Below are 15,926 nucleotides of genomic sequence, written 5' to 3' on the forward strand. Positions count from 1 at the left end.
CCTCAACCTGACACTTCTTTGCAGTGGTCCATTGTCTCTTTCCTTTCACAGCTGTAAAAAATAGTTTGAGCAAGATACTGTTACACATTCAAAACCTTGTGATCTAGTTCATGCAATAATTTGATCAACTGTTTTGACTGCTAGGCTGTAGGAGAGGTAAGGACAGTCTTAAGGGAGTGCCTGGAAACTTATCCAGCTGGTCATTTCTCTTGCCCGGATCCAATACAGACATTATACAGAGCTGCTGCAACCTTTTTGCTGATAAGTCATTGCACTGCAGAGCTCTACAGGGCTGAGCAGTCATTACTCCTCCCCGTGTAACTAAACCAAACCATGCCTGCAGCCAGTACACAGCAGAGAATTTATTGACTGTCTCTGGAATTAGGCAATTCTCTTAATTGTCTTCGTTTTCCAGGACTCTCTCATTCTTTTCCTATTTGTGTGCCAGCATGAGCTGACTGGAAAAAAAAGCTAAGTTTGAATGGCAAATGAGTCAAAGACAAGGACAGATACCTCTCAAAGATAATTGCATTCAGATATCCTGGGGAGCCCTTACAAATCCCTTTTCAGCTTCCACAGGTCTTTTCCCTCACTGTGGCTTTGGTTGGAGGAACCTCTATTAAGAAACAAGACATTCCTAAACAATGCCAGCAATGAGTCAAAAGACTTTCCTTTTTAATGATTTACCTCCCCAGTACTGTCTAGCTGAACCAAACTCCCATGCAAGGACTTTTTGCATTTTTTTTTTTTATTTCTAAGGGTCAAAATGATTGCGGTGGCTCTGCCTTTCCCATCTACAAAGCACATTAAAGAGCACTAGGACACTAGCGGGACATAAAGAAGGAAACTACATAGCCTGTTCTTTTATTCAGGTTTTTGGGTTTGGGGTTTTTTTTTCCTTTTCTTCGGAGACTGGATGTTAATCCCTGTACCATTTCCCACAATGAATATGTGGTCTGAACTTTGACCTGTTTTAAGTAAATGCAGTAGGAGTCAATAACTGCGAGTTGTTGTCTACATAGAGTTCCTAGACAAGAAAGTCACCTAATATTTTTAATACACCAAACTCATGACACTCAGTATACACATTATGTCTTATTTACATATCATTTTTCCATACTTACATGAAGTCTGTGGTATCACAAATGCATTAAAAAAATTATATTTCTGCTTCAGTATCTCTTTGACCAGCAAAAAATAGTAACTTCCATACACAGGATTTACTGTACCTTTTAAGTGAGGTGGTCCTAGCACAACTGTGGTCCTACAAAAATACAGTGCTAAAGTATAGTACACATTTTGAAAAAAACCCTGACATCTGGGGGTGAACAGTCCTCTGGCAGTTTTGGGATACCATCCAGCATTTTCAGATTTGGCAAACTGGAGAATACACTTAAAGAGAGACAAAAGAAAAACAGAAATTGAGATAAATAATCTTGGGAAATATCGAGAACAAAACAGACATTGATAAAAAACAAATAGTGGATTCAAACATATCCAGAATAGATTTGTATTGTTGGAAATCTTGATTTGTCATTTGTTTCAGAATTTATCTGATAAAGAGCTAATTCAAAATTTTCAGGTTTCACTCTGTTGCACAAGTTTTATATCCTCAGACTCAGTAAAGCACTGCAAGTAAATGCATTTTTAATAGAGTAGAAACAAACCAGTTGTCTAACGCAAAAGAGAGGACACAGTGTTAGCCTAGACTGAATTTCCTAGACTGCTGAAAAGCAAAGATTCAGATTGCAAGAAGTGCAACTCAACTTTTATCCTTCCGTGACAGAGAAACTGGGCTCTCTGCAAACCTTTTTGCACTTCTGCTTCTCCCAAAGGAAAGAAGACCCTGTTTTGTGGGCATGACGCCAAACCAAAAATGAATGGCTCTAACCTCCTGATACACTGTCCCTTTTAAACAGCACATCAGTATCTCTAACCTCAGTCATGAAGACTGCTGTTTTCTTCTTCAGAATTTGATGGAGCCGTAGCCCCTCCATAAGCATCGTACCGGGTGTTAACCCACATGCTATGATATTTGCTCCTGTGGCTTTTGAGGTGAGTGCAGACTCCAGTGCTCAATCTCAGCAGATAACTCAGGGTTTTATCTATGCTTGAAAATGATTGACTCTGTCTTCCAACACTGGCAGTGAAAGTATATACCAGAGTAATACCAATATTTAATTGCCTTAAGAACTGGTAGGATTGGGAGCAGAAACATAATTAGTAATTGTTAAAAAGTGCTTTTCAGCTTTTGTTCTCCTGTACCTTTTGATATGCAAATAAAATGTGAAATCAATAATTTGAAATTTACTTTTTAACTTTCTTTTGATCTCTACCTATCTGCCTTTAGAAAGCACAAGCATCACCATCACACTGTCAAACGGATGCCTACTAGACTGAAGGAAAAACTGTACTGGAAACTCAGAAAGGTTTTCAGTAAACACTTTCTTTTAAACTTCTTTTTTTTTTCCCCTCCCAGGAAGAGATGACTTCTTAGACACATGCTGTAAGGTTTATCTCAAAAATATCAACAAAGCCTTCTGTAGATGGCTGACACGACTCTGTTTGTAGTGGGGAAAAACATGCAACCATGCAGATTTCTGAAGAGTTCAGAAGGAACACACTTTGTTCCCCTTTCTGACTTGTGTGCAAATTTTTTTTCATGGCAGCAGGGTTTTGGAGTCAAAGCAACTGGGGAAGAATGGAATAGGGGGGTGAGTGTCAAAACATGCATAAGACTTAGAATAAATTCCCTTCCCCTGAATTCTCTATCTTGGATTTGAATTATCATTTCCAGTGTCCGAGGCAGGTCTGTTAAGTCTACACCACACTGGGCTGCCTGCAACATAAACCTATATTGAGTGGGGTGTTCAAGGCAGTGGAACTTCCACAGTGCTGCCACAGAGAGAGAATCCAGAAAAATCAAATTAAGGTAACTTAGTTTTCTCTTGCTTTAGTTCCCATCTTTCAACACATCCTTCTGATTCCATCTCTGGCACGTAATGCAATTTAGACTCCCTTCAGAATACATGAGGGATGCAGTGAGATTGAAGAGAGTTTGAGTAATAGGTAGGTTCTATTAATAAAAGGGAGCCTAATTTATCTGCACTACTCACTGTCTCTAAACTTGATCCATGGACTTAGTTCAGTTCAAGAACTGCTAGTCATGTGATTAGAAAGCCTCCCAGGCAGTTTCTGAATATTTTGTGGCTATTGTCAGATACTGGCTCACCAGCCCATGTTCGTGGAGCATTTATGGTAGTTGAGACTACGGGAAAATAAAAAGATTGCTCGGGTGAGCTTGTTGTATTTGAGATCCTATTCCTTTTGAACTCTCTCACAAACGCTTCTTTGTGTTGATCAACTTTTGTTAGCCATGAGAGGGTAAGACTTACAGTTGTCTGTATCTTTCTTGAAACTCACAGGGATTCCTCTTGAGTATAAGGGATTCAAGTGGAGTATGTCTGAAGTCTGATATTCCACTTAGTGTCACAATGTTATTTTCAGCGAGTGATAAGTGCTGAATCTGAGGTATCTTTGGCAGCTGTTTGAAGGATGTAAAGTGGTTTTTATTGACATTTAGTTCTCTGCATCTGTAAAGTACAAAGCGCATGACATCACTGATCACATCCATAATAGTACGTACCTGTAAGCCAACACAGGGATGGCTCTTCACGTAGTCGAAGTCATGGCAGTTTAGGGCTTCCAATGAGAGATACAAGAATCTGATTCCTCGAGACCTGCTTTCACAATAGTTTTACATTTGTGCTATTTTTGCCTACCTATGGACTGCAAGATCAGATCCCTACACTTTATACTCTCAGCTTTCTTTATATTATACAATGGATACATCATTATTCTTGTTCTCAGTATTACAACTTTCCATATACCTAGACATATGACCACACGTAGCAATAGATGGATTGTAAAAATGTAGTTGTCACGGTCACACTTGGCCTCTCTGCTTGGGTTATGTTCCACCATCTCTTCATATAGAATCCTTCAGTGTTTAACAATGTTCCCCTTCAGCACAAATATTACGGAACTTGACGAGGCTCATAATTATTCGCCAGGAATAAATGGGACATCATCTGAACTCCTGGCTGAATATTTTCAACTCGGGGATGACATGAACTCAGAATAGCAATATACTGATGGATTCTCAATATAATACCCCCCAAAATACCATATTTTGACAGTTCTCAAGAGACTGCTCCAGCTAAATAATAATTTTGATTTCTATCATATTGCATAAAAATAGAAACAGGACATTTTGTCTACCTTGGCAACCTTATGGCACTTAGGTCTGTCAAAGAATTGTCCACCAACCAAAGTTTTTCCACCCGAATTAGTCTTTGGAGAATCCTTTTAAAGTTTTCCACCTGGTAAAGATCACCCAGGTCCTGAAATGAAAGGTTCAACTCCTGGGAAGGGAAAAACAAAAGAAATCCCTTACATTTTTTTCTTACTTTCTAATAACTACGTCATTAAATCTTTTCAATGTCAGAATTAGTTAAAAGATGAATCTATTTTATTTTGCTGCTTTTATAACAATTGATGGTGCCAATTGCCACAATCACCGTAGAATGTTAGTGATGCACTACGTAATTCTTTGAAAATAAAGAAGAAAGAAACCATCTCTTAAGCATGTGAATCTTACTGTCCAGCCCCTCCTTCCTCTTTTTTTTTGAGTGGGGATGCCAGCGTCTCTGTGCTCTGGGTGGAAAAAGCAGGACTAAGTGATCATGGCTCATTGGTTTTGAAACTCATTCGAAACTCATCTGGAAAAACAGTGCTGTGCAGCAGCCAGATATCAATATGCCCCAGTCTGTATCATATGTTTACGCACAAGGAGAGGTGTGATCATCAGTACTGGATCTCAGTGTTAGATGAAGTTACTACCTGGCTTCCTCCTTGATCTTAGGGAGGTCGTAACTTACTGCTGATCAGAACCAGCAATAATGTAGTATCTCCAGCCAAAAGAACTGCTCAGGCTGGTATGAGGAGAGAGTGAAAGAGCTGAAATGAAACTGCTCCATTCTCTAACCATTCAGTTATCATCAATTTTTGAGGAAGGCACTAAGCAGGCAAAGAATGTCACTAGTTCTTATGTGCCTGAGCACAAACGAAGACCTGTCACAACACAGGAGTTTATTCTTTCACGTCACAACCCAAATAACAGTATATTCCAGTGTTTCTTCCAGCTTGTAAAAACCTCCTGGCTTACAATGTCATAGTGCCAACCAGAGCTTTAAAACTGCTAACTGCAATGAGCAGCCAGCACATTATTATTTGGCTTATTTACTATTACAGTACAAAATGTTAATGAGAAAGTTTTACAGCGCAGTTTTCCCAGTTCTCTTGCAGTTTCTTTTGCCACTTCTCTGTGTCAGTTACTTGTTTTCTTTTTTTCAAAGTCTGTTCTTCTCCTCTGAAAAACAGCTCTTCTTCTGAGGGCCCTGGTCAGAAAAAAAGCTTTACAATAGTGGATGTGATATGGAACTGGCACTTAGTTACTTGCTGAAAGATTATATAGATGGCTGGGAAGAGATCTGAAATGAAGAAATATATATGATATTATAGGTGTGTGTAGGTTTCCAGGCTTCTAAGATGTAAATTAATGTGAAGATTTTTCTACCATTTCTGGGCTCATAATTCAGCAAGCAATCTAAGATCGTGATGATTTGGTACATGGTTACTAAATGACATTTCTTCTACAGCTCAGAATAAAAGCTTTTTCTAAATGGTTGAGCATAAGCATCTGAGTTCTAAAATACTGTTTCTATATATTCTTTCACATGCTAAGAGTTTATATAGCGGTTATGTACTTATCCCTTAATTGTCCTCAGAAAGGGATACGTTTGTAACTTCCAGACCGCTAACAACAGCTGCAACTGGGATCAATAGCCATACTACAAAACCTCATTTGTATTAAGAATGACACACACTGAAGACTTAAACTCTTAAGGTCTACTGAAATGCTTACAGCTATGGACATCTTCAAATTCCTAACTAAAGCAAGGACAGTGTGGAATTTTTCCACTGTGTAGTCCCAAACATGCAAACACTGGCTTTTAAAATCCACCTTTTATTCTCTGTTCCTGAGTGTGTCTGTAGATTGTAATTGGGCCAATCCAGTCTTAAAATAAAATATATGTGCCACTGTTTGCAAGACTGGATTTCACTCTTGGTTTCTTGTTTGGCATATGGCTATTGCATTGTGAACAGTATTTAAATGTTAATGAACTTTTGAGAGAAGTAATCGACACCACATTAATACTAAAAATTTTCAAATTACAGTTCTGGCTTTTGTTTCCCATTGTCAAAATTATGAAGGGTATTTTCCTAGTGATTAAAAAAAGTAAGGATGTACAGTATGGAATGAAATCCTGCCCCTTTTCAAACCAATGGCAGACTTCATGATTTAAGCTCATAACATTTAAGGATATACTTAAATAGAGTAAATAGAGTTAAGGCTTAAACGTGAATATGTCTTTTTGATCTTTACCTTCTCTCACTCGGGGACAATAAAGCTGATTTCCTCGAACATCATGTTCTTCTATGTCACACCAGCCGAGATACTTGAAGGAATCTGAAGGAAGCTTAAAGAAAGCAAAATAAAGATATAAAACCATCCGTTAAGGTTTTTCAGTCTCTGGCATTGTATTTTCTCATTTTTCTGGCCTTATTACAGTAGAAATAATATTCATAGATGTTTACAATGTCTTCTGCCTTAATACCATCTGGTGAATAGCAAAATGATGTATGGAAGTGAGGATACCATGGCATGCATTTGTGTACACTTATGTATGTAAACACATTTCTGGACAAGCTTACATACAATATATCCTGAATGCAACTGTGGCACTAAATCTAAATAGAGAAAACCTGCCACCACAGTCAAGAATATGAGGTTTCTACCCATTCTGCTTTACCACTAAAACATGTTCTGTAATTTCCAGGGCATCAGTCTCCAAGGAGGGAGCAAGGAACAACGTCTCTAACTCTGCCCGTAGTGGGTGGAGTAGGTGTGATTTGTGTCATGCCCAACAGACACAGCACCGCGATTGCCTGTGGTGGGGGAACGTCTCAGTGCTATGCAGCTTGGCATTTGCTTGAACGTCCAGCATTTCTTTCACTGGAAACCGTGATCGTGGAGTTGAGCGGGGAGCAGAGATGGAGCACGCGCCTCTGACTCACCCCCTCCAGTTAAAGCCACATCCAGAAGCTGGTAAATGCTGTGGGAATTCACAGTTTAGGTGTACTTTACCACAGCTCATTTTGGTTTATTTCTATGAATTTGTTCCAATACTGGAGAGAGATCTTCTCACAGAATATCTGTAGTGTTACCTTTCATAGCACTCCCAGTTAAGAGATTTTCTAGCAAATGTACACAGCTTCTTCAGGACTTATTATAAACTTGCCCATTGCATCCAGTCCTGTGCATAGTGCTCAAAGGCTGAGTCAAATCCTTTGCCACTGCTGACACCATATCATATAATCTTGTTTATAATCTGACCTAGCTTTGGAAGATAAAAGGAGGCAAACCATAATCAGCTTCAAAGCTGAGGAAGAGATTTCTGCCTTAGTTACTCTTTGTCAGTGTCTCTCTCCTATAAACTTGTAATCAGACTGGTAAGTCAAACACTTACTGGGGATGGTAGCCCAGAATCACAGTTCTGCCTGATGATTCCTCTGTTTTGTGATAAAACCAGTGGAGTAGTGTGTGTATCACTTAGGATGGAGTAGCAGGATGAATAGGATTTACAGAATTTTTGATTGCTTGTAGTCTGACCTGAGGAACTAGAGAGGACATGTTAAACCAGTAATTGATTCTGTTCAAAGAAATGCAAACTATTTTATAATAACAGAAAATACAGAGTAGCAAGGGGTAGGACTTACCACCAGACAATAGCCACATGATCCGGAGGTCAAAGCATAGGTAATTCCCTCCAGTCCCTTAATGGGACCTCTCGCCTAAGTACCGTTTACTTACACGTACGAGGCTTTCACAGATATGTCCAAACATTAGAAAGAGAAACTTACTGGCAGTTTGTTAGAAAAACTCAGTCTTCGATAAAATGAAGAACTGAACTTGTTCAATAGCATGATATGTCCCTTCTATTCTGTATAGCCCTGCTTTTATGGATCCAGGTTGTATGAAAAGATATCTATCTCAATTGCATATTTATTTTAACTCCTTGACTATGTTTTAGTAGAATATCAAGGCTCCAGAGAAGATTTGAACTTTGTTCAGTAGAGTCTTGAAGTCATGTGCTTGCGTGCTTTGCTAGTTCATTGCCTAAGGACACTTTCAAAAATACATTTTATATACCCCAAATGATGCAATTTCTCCAATTGTGCTTCAGAGAGATTGAATAATTTGCAGACTGGCAGCTGCAATTTAGAAATTTACCATGGAATACTTAAAAAAAAAAAATTTTAATTTAGTAAGTGAGTGCATATAGCAGTATAATTTGACTTTTACTGTACAAGCTCGGTGAGAGCTTGCCAGAAAGTATCAGCTGTCAGTAAGCATCATTAAAACAATTATAGTCAGGAGCAGAAATGCAGAATAAAAATGCAGCTTTAAAATGGTCTAGTGAGGATGGTAATGAAAGTTTCATATTGCGTGTAACAGACAAGCTAAATAGAACACCAGTTAAAACTTAACGATTACAGATTATTGGTAAATACTCATGAAGAGACACATACTGTCTACCTTACTGTTTTGCCTTTTTTAAACCTCAGCAAAACCCAGTAGTACATCTTTCCTGGCTTTTGCCTGAAAGTGCATACAGACTGCACAGAACAGTACTGACATAGGGAAGTACTCCTCCCTTCATGCCTTATCTTTGGTTTTTTAATGGGATCAAACCAGCCACAATAAACCGTAGGTGACTTAAAGGAAGCTGAGCAAGCTCAGCATTTCTGAAAATAACAGCTATTTACTTAGGCATTTTTAGAGGTCATCTTGAGGCAAACAGACCATTTTCACGCGTGTGTGCTGCTACAGATCAGCAGGCATTCACACACACACACAGCCACCCTGTGAAAAGAGGATTTACATTAGGTCAATATAAAAAAAAAAAAGAAAAAAAAAGTGCTGAGAACTCTTGTTTAGCCCTATGTTGGTATTTGTTTTGCTTCTTTGTATGTTAAATGAGGTCACACCAGAGAAATATGTAGAAATTCTTTTATATTTAAGAAAAAGATCTGTTATTCTTAGTTTTGGAAGCGATTTGTTAGGGTGTATTCATATGACTATTTATAACTGCAAGACTTTTCAAAACCTACCTTCCTCTCAGCTAGATACTACCTCCTCTGCTGAGACATGAATATACACTCCTAGTCCCTTGAAATGTGGGATAAACCATTTTAGCTGAACCATTTAACATGATATCTATTCTGATCTTTTGGCAGAAGCCCACTCACAAAATTCTGTATCGGTGATAGAAAATAAAACATAAAGTTCCAGAATCAATATGTGATAAGACTTCTCCAATTAGGTGGGTAGTGAGATTTCTTCTGGAAAGAGTGACAGAAGGAAGCATTTTTCACCTCAGAACTGCCTGAGTTTAATAAGCACCAGCTGGACCCTAACATTATGTCACAGATTTTTCTGAAGGAGCAAGTGCAACACTGCTTTCCTCTCCTTTGCTTTGTCTTCCTTACTATTTTGCTGCAAAATTGATGCAAAAGAAATGGCAATGAATGAGGCAGAATGCAATTCCAAACAATTACAGATCACACGATACATGAAAGTAACAAAATTTTCTCCCTTGATTGTGAGGCCCTTCGGCTGGATATGAATCTCCAATGACACCTCTGGGAGCAGCACACTAGATTATGTCAAGCATTAGGGGGGAAAAAAATTAGATTCATGATGTCTGTCCAGGCTGAGTCATTTCCTCTCACTTTGCCTGCAGTGAGAAATTGGTGGTTATCATAAATCATAGGCCTAAATTCTTATGAGAGAGGAATTAATTTCACTAATGGAAACCCTCTGTGGCAATAGCATTCCTCCATTCTCTCTCTTCTTGGGGAGGGGAGGGTATATATGATGTCTTTTAAGGAGAGATACTTGACTATATTTTAAGAATCCTATAAAAGATGATTGGAAAGGAAACTTAAAATGGTAAGGAAGAAAAAAATCTTGCATGTGACCAAATTCTAATTTCTGAGGCAGGCCCTCAGTCTTTGTTTGTATCATGGCCACAGCTTTGCCAACTGATATCAAAACCACGTACAAAATTTCAGAATACTCAAGTCAACTTTAAACACCTAAAAGCTCCATATGGTTAAAGTATGATTTCTCCCACCTAGCTGGAGTTGCCAGCCTGCAAGGCCAGGCTTAACAAATTTTGTTGGCTTGAGAGGGAGAGTGGAGACAAGTGGTTATGTTTCAGCTGGAGTGAACCACGGTCCACACTGTCAACATGAGGAGCCCACAGACTTTCCTGAGAGTGGACACAACTTCAGGGCATCTGAATTTTGATGAGGAGGATCCCACTTTAATTGTCTAAAGGGTGCTTTGAAATAGCGGACTTCTCATCACTTCAAAAAAGCTCAGGGAAATCATTCTGTTCCATGTAGCATAATTGAAATATATAAAATAGCCATTTCATCTAAATAATTAAAGAAAGAAACAAAAAAATTGTACAAAGCAATTCTTTGCTAGCATCTCGAAATCTAGAGTGCTGCATATGAGCTGAATAGAGGTAGCATGGACTGTGGGGGTAAGCGAAAGTACTCATGACTAACCCAATGTATTTTATGTATTATCCTCAGCAGAAGTCTCAGTGGGGAATTAAGTGGCTGAAATATTTTGTAAACTGGAAGGAATGAGTACAGAACAGCCACTGCATTTTTCAAAACATGATTTATGACATATCAGGCCATATCTTGGAAAATCATGCACTCCTATAGAGTTCACTGATAAAAGTCACACTTTATCAAGATGTCAGTGTCAGTCGTGTGTCCGTGAAACGGGTCTGCCTCTCCTCCCACTGACATCTTGGCAAAATTTTCATAGGCAACAAAATGCTGTAAATTTCCTAACTGCAGTGCAAGTACATTTGAGTCCAGCTGACATTAAGGGTAGAATATATTAAAAGCCCATTAAATACTTTCAAGAGCTGTAGCTGAGCTACTTCTGAAACTACATCAGTGAAAGATATTCCGAGTGAAACATATTCCTCCTGTGTATTATTTTAGATATTTGGCCATTAAGAAAAGACTGTCAGTCAAAAGACTCCTTTCTCCTGATATGACTGGCAGCCTCGATAAACAAACATCTTAGACTCTACAGCACAGGTTCAGTTTGCCTCACAAAAAAGGGCAAATGGAAAGCTCAGTGGAAGAGGAGTAAAGATAAAGAAGGTTTTAAGCAAATTCTTGCAGTTGGGATTTGAAAGGTTTTTGTCCCAGTATTTTGAGGAGTTTTGGGGTCTGGTCTAGCTTCCAGTAGTCTTATCCCCAGCAGCCTCGAGCAGGCTTAGCTTTCACTGAACCATGGCTGCTTTCCTCGTAGATCTGAAATGTCCTTGATAAAAGATTTGGGAACAAGTAGTAGAGCTATTTATACTACCTCTTCACATATTCAGAGTCAAAATTCCTATGAGGCTCGCTACAGCTTCACATCCCACCAAATCACAGAATATATATGATGGAAGGGCCCGTACTCCCGTGTGGTTGATCTCAGCAGAGGTCAGATTGCTATTTAAGAGCAAAGTGCTCCAAACTCTTTCAGTCCTGTTACTATGGAAGTGAAAAACATGGATCATTCTAAAGGAACGAAATCTAACATATTTTAAGATCATCTTTAAGAAACAAAACAAAACAAAACAAAAACCAAACCCCAAAAGAAAGTAAGAAAGGGGTGATAAATCCTCCCAAAGAGAAGAGTTCTTATATCTAGGACAGAGCTGCTGATTTTGCACAGGCTGTAAGAGAGCTGGTCATGGGTCTGTCCAAACCACTTGCACAAATAGCTGTTTGCTTGCATGATACAAATACCCAGTTACTTATGTCGTCTCAGTCAATTGCACATGCTACAGCTGATCAACATAAATCAACTGCAGGGTTAACTTACAAATGCAATTTGTATAGGTATTCAAAAGAAAGCAAACTCAGAAGTCAGGCTGTGCTTTGTTCAAAATGCACACAATTTACTTCTATGTAGCAGCTGTTGCTTGTATGCAAATATTTATTATGAGAACTCTCTGATCTTAGAATAGTAGAGGACTTGGACATAGTGTTTCCATGGTCTATTACCTTTCAATTATTTTTTTATAGGAGTTTTATGAGACATTATGCAACATTTTGAAGCAGTTCTTTTGAGCATAATTTAGTGGCAAACACACCTGTAAGTTATGGTTACAATGCATCCTTGCTGTTAGCTGTATCATCAATTATCTTGCTTTATGCATCATAGAATTGCCCCCAAAACCCCATAATTAACATAATTAGGTCTTATCACCATAATTATACATTCCTAGCATATTAACTAACATTCCATACAGCTCTTCATGAATCTAATTTGCAACGATGCAAATTCTACATCTCAATCAATGTGTCTTTCACACATTTTTACAACAAATTATACATTTTTTTGAGACACCTTTTGTCTTTCAGTAATCAGCCAATGGCACCAAGAAAAAACCCATTTTTCTTCCTGTTTTCACTGCACAACAATCTCCATCAGCAATACAGGTCGGTACATTTTAAAAAGATACTCAATCCTGTAACACTATCTTTGTTGTCAAAGCATGTCAAGCCAGCTGTGCAATGACTACAGTTACTTCTCTTCTTTCACCCTCCTACCTTTCAGACATGTCTTGCTGTCGCATCAAATCCTCACATCTTGCATAAGGCCATTTGTCTACAGTCAAAGCTTATCTTCCCACCTTTGCTCCTGCATAGAGAGGTAGTTCTAGATCCTCTGAAGAGAGGTAACCTGCAAGGATCCTGGCTGGGGCTGTATGGATTCACTGTCTCCAAGGAAACACTGTCACCTCGCAACGCAGTCACGTTAGGAGCTATTGTTACCAATCTCTTAAGCACATCAAACAAATTCCTGTGCTGATCCAGCTGGTATCAATGAACCGTCTTTCTAGAAGGTGGCTAAAGATAGGTTGGTGATACCTGTAGCAAGATACGTGATCATCCAGATGAATCTCTAGTGTGCTCACTCCAGCGACTTCACTTTTCTGAATTTCTTTCAGTTTTGCCCACTTGAAGTTTACCTTTTCTTTGCTTAAAAGATCCCCTGCTTCATTAATGGCTGTTAAACGCTCTATTGATTTATCCAAGGACTTTGGATGAAAAGAAAATAGATACTTAAAGAGTCTCATATTTTATGTACCATTCATGAAAGTTCTTCATGAGCATTTCTTCACTCTGTTGAATGTCCTTGCCTCATTTGAACATGCTCAGCTGTTTTATAAACAGTCTTCCTTCTTTGAGTTTGCATCTGAGAATGAAAACAAGAGACCCTACTCTTGGTGGGAACTGACAGGTCAGTTTTGTGTCTGCTTTTATATTATATTTTTCTTAAAACATTAAAGCTATAGGTTCTGCGAATAAGTCTAGTGAAGCTATTCACTTCAAAATGTGTGTGATATAATATTCGTTTCACTCACTCAGACAAAAGTGCAGACATTGGCAGTGTGCCACTGATGGAATTGCAGCAGCCCAATATTGTTACGGGCATTGGCTAGTCCCTGCTGAAGTTTACAGATGGCTTTTAAACTCTAACAGTAGTTACGGGAACCAAGTTTCAGTGCTGCGCTGTGTAAAGTTATAATAGAGCAGTCAATCATTCCCCATTGATCTGCATCTCCCACATTACAGGCACAGTTCCTTCTTCACTTGAGCTCCTAGGCTCCATGCTGGAAGAAGAGGGAGTAAATAGATTAAGATCAGTGTGGAAAAAAGTACACAGTAAACCCCTCTGCCTAGGGATATTCAACTGGAAATACCATATAGTCACAAACCTCTATGCTTCACTTACTACCTTTCAATTTCTTCACAGAAAAAATATTCCCTACCTTCCTGTTCCTCCAGATTTCTCTTTTCTCTTCTTTTTGGTCTCATCATTATAAAATCTTTCTGTATAGAAAGGCATGTGCTTTCCCCAACAGTGACTGAAGTCTCCAAAACATTCTCTTAGAAATGCTGCTGGCAAACTTCACTGTGCCAGTAAAGCACAGGAGCATAATGTTTATCCGAAAATTTCAGCTCCTGTGCAAAAGTATTTTGTGGTTCCAAATGTTGAATTGTCAGTTCATTATCTGAAATTTAACAAAGTAGTCATTCCACGCGGGTTTCACTAAAACTTTAGGTGGCATGAACTGAGTTTATTACAGGATGGGCAGAGGATGGGGTATTAAGAGTTTCATCAGGTCACCTGAACATATCTTTTCTCTATGGGCTAAGAAAAAAAATAACAATTATTTCTAAATTAAAAAAAGACTGTAATTTACGGCCTTTCTACTGACCATTTTTCCTCTCTCTCTCTATAATGAAAGGTATTGGACCACATTACAGCCTAATGGGCTTCAGATCTTCTGTGGCAAATGCGTTCCTCATAAAGCATATGAAAAAGCATCTATGTGCTATTTCAGTGAAATGACATATTTAAGATGGTGTCGGCCTTTCCATTATAAACACTATTTTTCATATCTTTACAACCTGCCCTGTAAAAATGTGTTTCTGCCAAGACATTCAGCAGCATGTCCCATCCCTGCAAGAAAGAAATAGTTTTTCCCACTTCATCCAATTTTGACCAATAATTTTGTCTTTGAAATGGCTGAGCAGGGCAAATAACAGGGTGGGCATCAGTCTCAACCACGTGTCTCTCCCATCTACATTCGACCGATTGGGTGCTTCCCTGCATGTCCTACAGGTACATGAAATATATATGAACTGGGCAGAATACGTCTCATCCTGAGATCTGATTAATGATGGAAACAATTCAAATTATTATGACTGCTGTAGGCCACAAGAGGCCCTATTGTTCTGGGCACCACAGAAAGCCAGTAAAATAGAGTTTGCTCCAGAGAGTTTGTAGTCTAGTTGAAAAGAGCAGACAGACAAAGAGTAGGAGAAAAGAAATAATATTATCCCTCCCCCTTTTATACAGAAATAACTGAAATGCTCAGACCATGAAATGCTGGCACTGTAGTAGTCAACAGCAAAAATTCTGTTAATGTGAATAGGGTCAGCATTCATACAGGATTCACAGAGACTGACTTCACTGAGATCAGACTAGATGAACGATCTGGCTTTAAAGTCTATGCATTTAAACGGCTGAGTTTTTCTGATCTGACATTATGTTAATCATCGTTAAAGAATATTTAAATGATACCTCTATTATAACATTTTTCTGATTCAGGGATACAGAAGCTTGTAAAAATCAGTTTGTTGATGTAATTTCATGTTCTTTATGTAAAATTCTTACTTTACTGAGTGTTAGCTGGATACTTATTGGTGATATCAAACCATTAGGTTGATGCTACCACTAAAACCAGATCTAAAAACTTAACGACACTACAGTGACAGCAGAAAGTTAATTTCTATATTGATCTTACCTGGTTTGACTATATCCAGGAATCCATGGCATTCGTGTTGGATGAATCAGTTAGAGAGAGAGAATTTCTTTGAATATTTCATTAGTATAATCTGCATGGATACTCATAGGAAGCACTAGAAAAGGAACACAATATTAAGCTTATATATGCTCATCTATGCTTCAGCAGATAAGCAGGCACACTTGCATAAACTAACTGGTTATTTTGCTGAGTTACCTAGGCAACAAATTTCTTTTTGTCCTGCCCATTCAGGATTCCAGTAAACTATGTGACTCCCACTGGTAGGACTTGGAGAGCATTCACAAGGAAAAGCCAAGTACTGCAGAATAAAGC

At 38.5% G+C, this 15,926-nt stretch overlaps 1 protein-coding gene across 2 annotated transcripts; it reads right to left on the reverse strand.

Annotated features, from left to right (window-relative positions):
• Positions 1 to 1,036: 1,036 nt before the first annotated feature.
• Positions 1,037 to 13,891, reverse strand: LOC104324177 (acidic leucine-rich nuclear phosphoprotein 32 family member A). 2 transcript variants are annotated; one of them, XM_069792786.1, is made up of 7 exons: positions 13,147 to 13,891; positions 7,653 to 7,803; positions 6,509 to 6,602; positions 5,341 to 5,459; positions 4,282 to 4,424; positions 3,396 to 3,593; positions 1,037 to 1,392 (listed from the first exon to the last, which is right to left on the reverse strand). In XM_069792786.1, the coding sequence occupies exons 1-7, from the start codon at positions 13,353 to 13,355 to the stop codon at positions 1,281 to 1,283; spliced, it is 1,026 nt and encodes a 341-aa protein (XP_069648887.1). In that variant the 5' UTR covers positions 13,356 to 13,891; the 3' UTR covers positions 1,037 to 1,280. The 2 variants fall into 2 exon arrangements, with proteins under 2 accessions (XP_069648887.1, XP_069648888.1); XM_069792787.1 differs by having other exon boundaries at positions 12,826 to 13,272.
• Positions 13,892 to 15,926: the final 2,035 nt, after the last annotated feature.

Source organism: Haliaeetus albicilla, chromosome 9 (assembly GCF_947461875.1).
Source record: "Haliaeetus albicilla chromosome 9, bHalAlb1.1, whole genome shotgun sequence".
Taxonomy (NCBI): Eukaryota; Metazoa; Chordata; class Aves; order Accipitriformes; family Accipitridae; genus Haliaeetus; species Haliaeetus albicilla.

What these genes read in the sequence shown, in the direction of transcription:
- LOC104324177 (XM_069792786.1), bottom strand. Translation starts at nt 13,355, where the DNA reads ATGAGACTCTTTAAGTATCTATTTTCTTTTCATCCAAAGTCCTTGGAT. An exon ending in ATTCTGGGCTACCATCCCCA is followed by an intron (nt 6,603 to 7,652) that starts GTAAGTGTTTGA and finishes GCTTTCTTTAAG; the next exon opens with CTTCCTTCAGATTCCTTCAA. An exon ending in CAAGAAAGATACAGACAACT is followed by an intron (nt 1,393 to 3,395) that starts GTAAGTCTTACC and finishes TCTCTCTTTAAG; the next exon opens with TGTATTCTCCAGTTTGCCAA.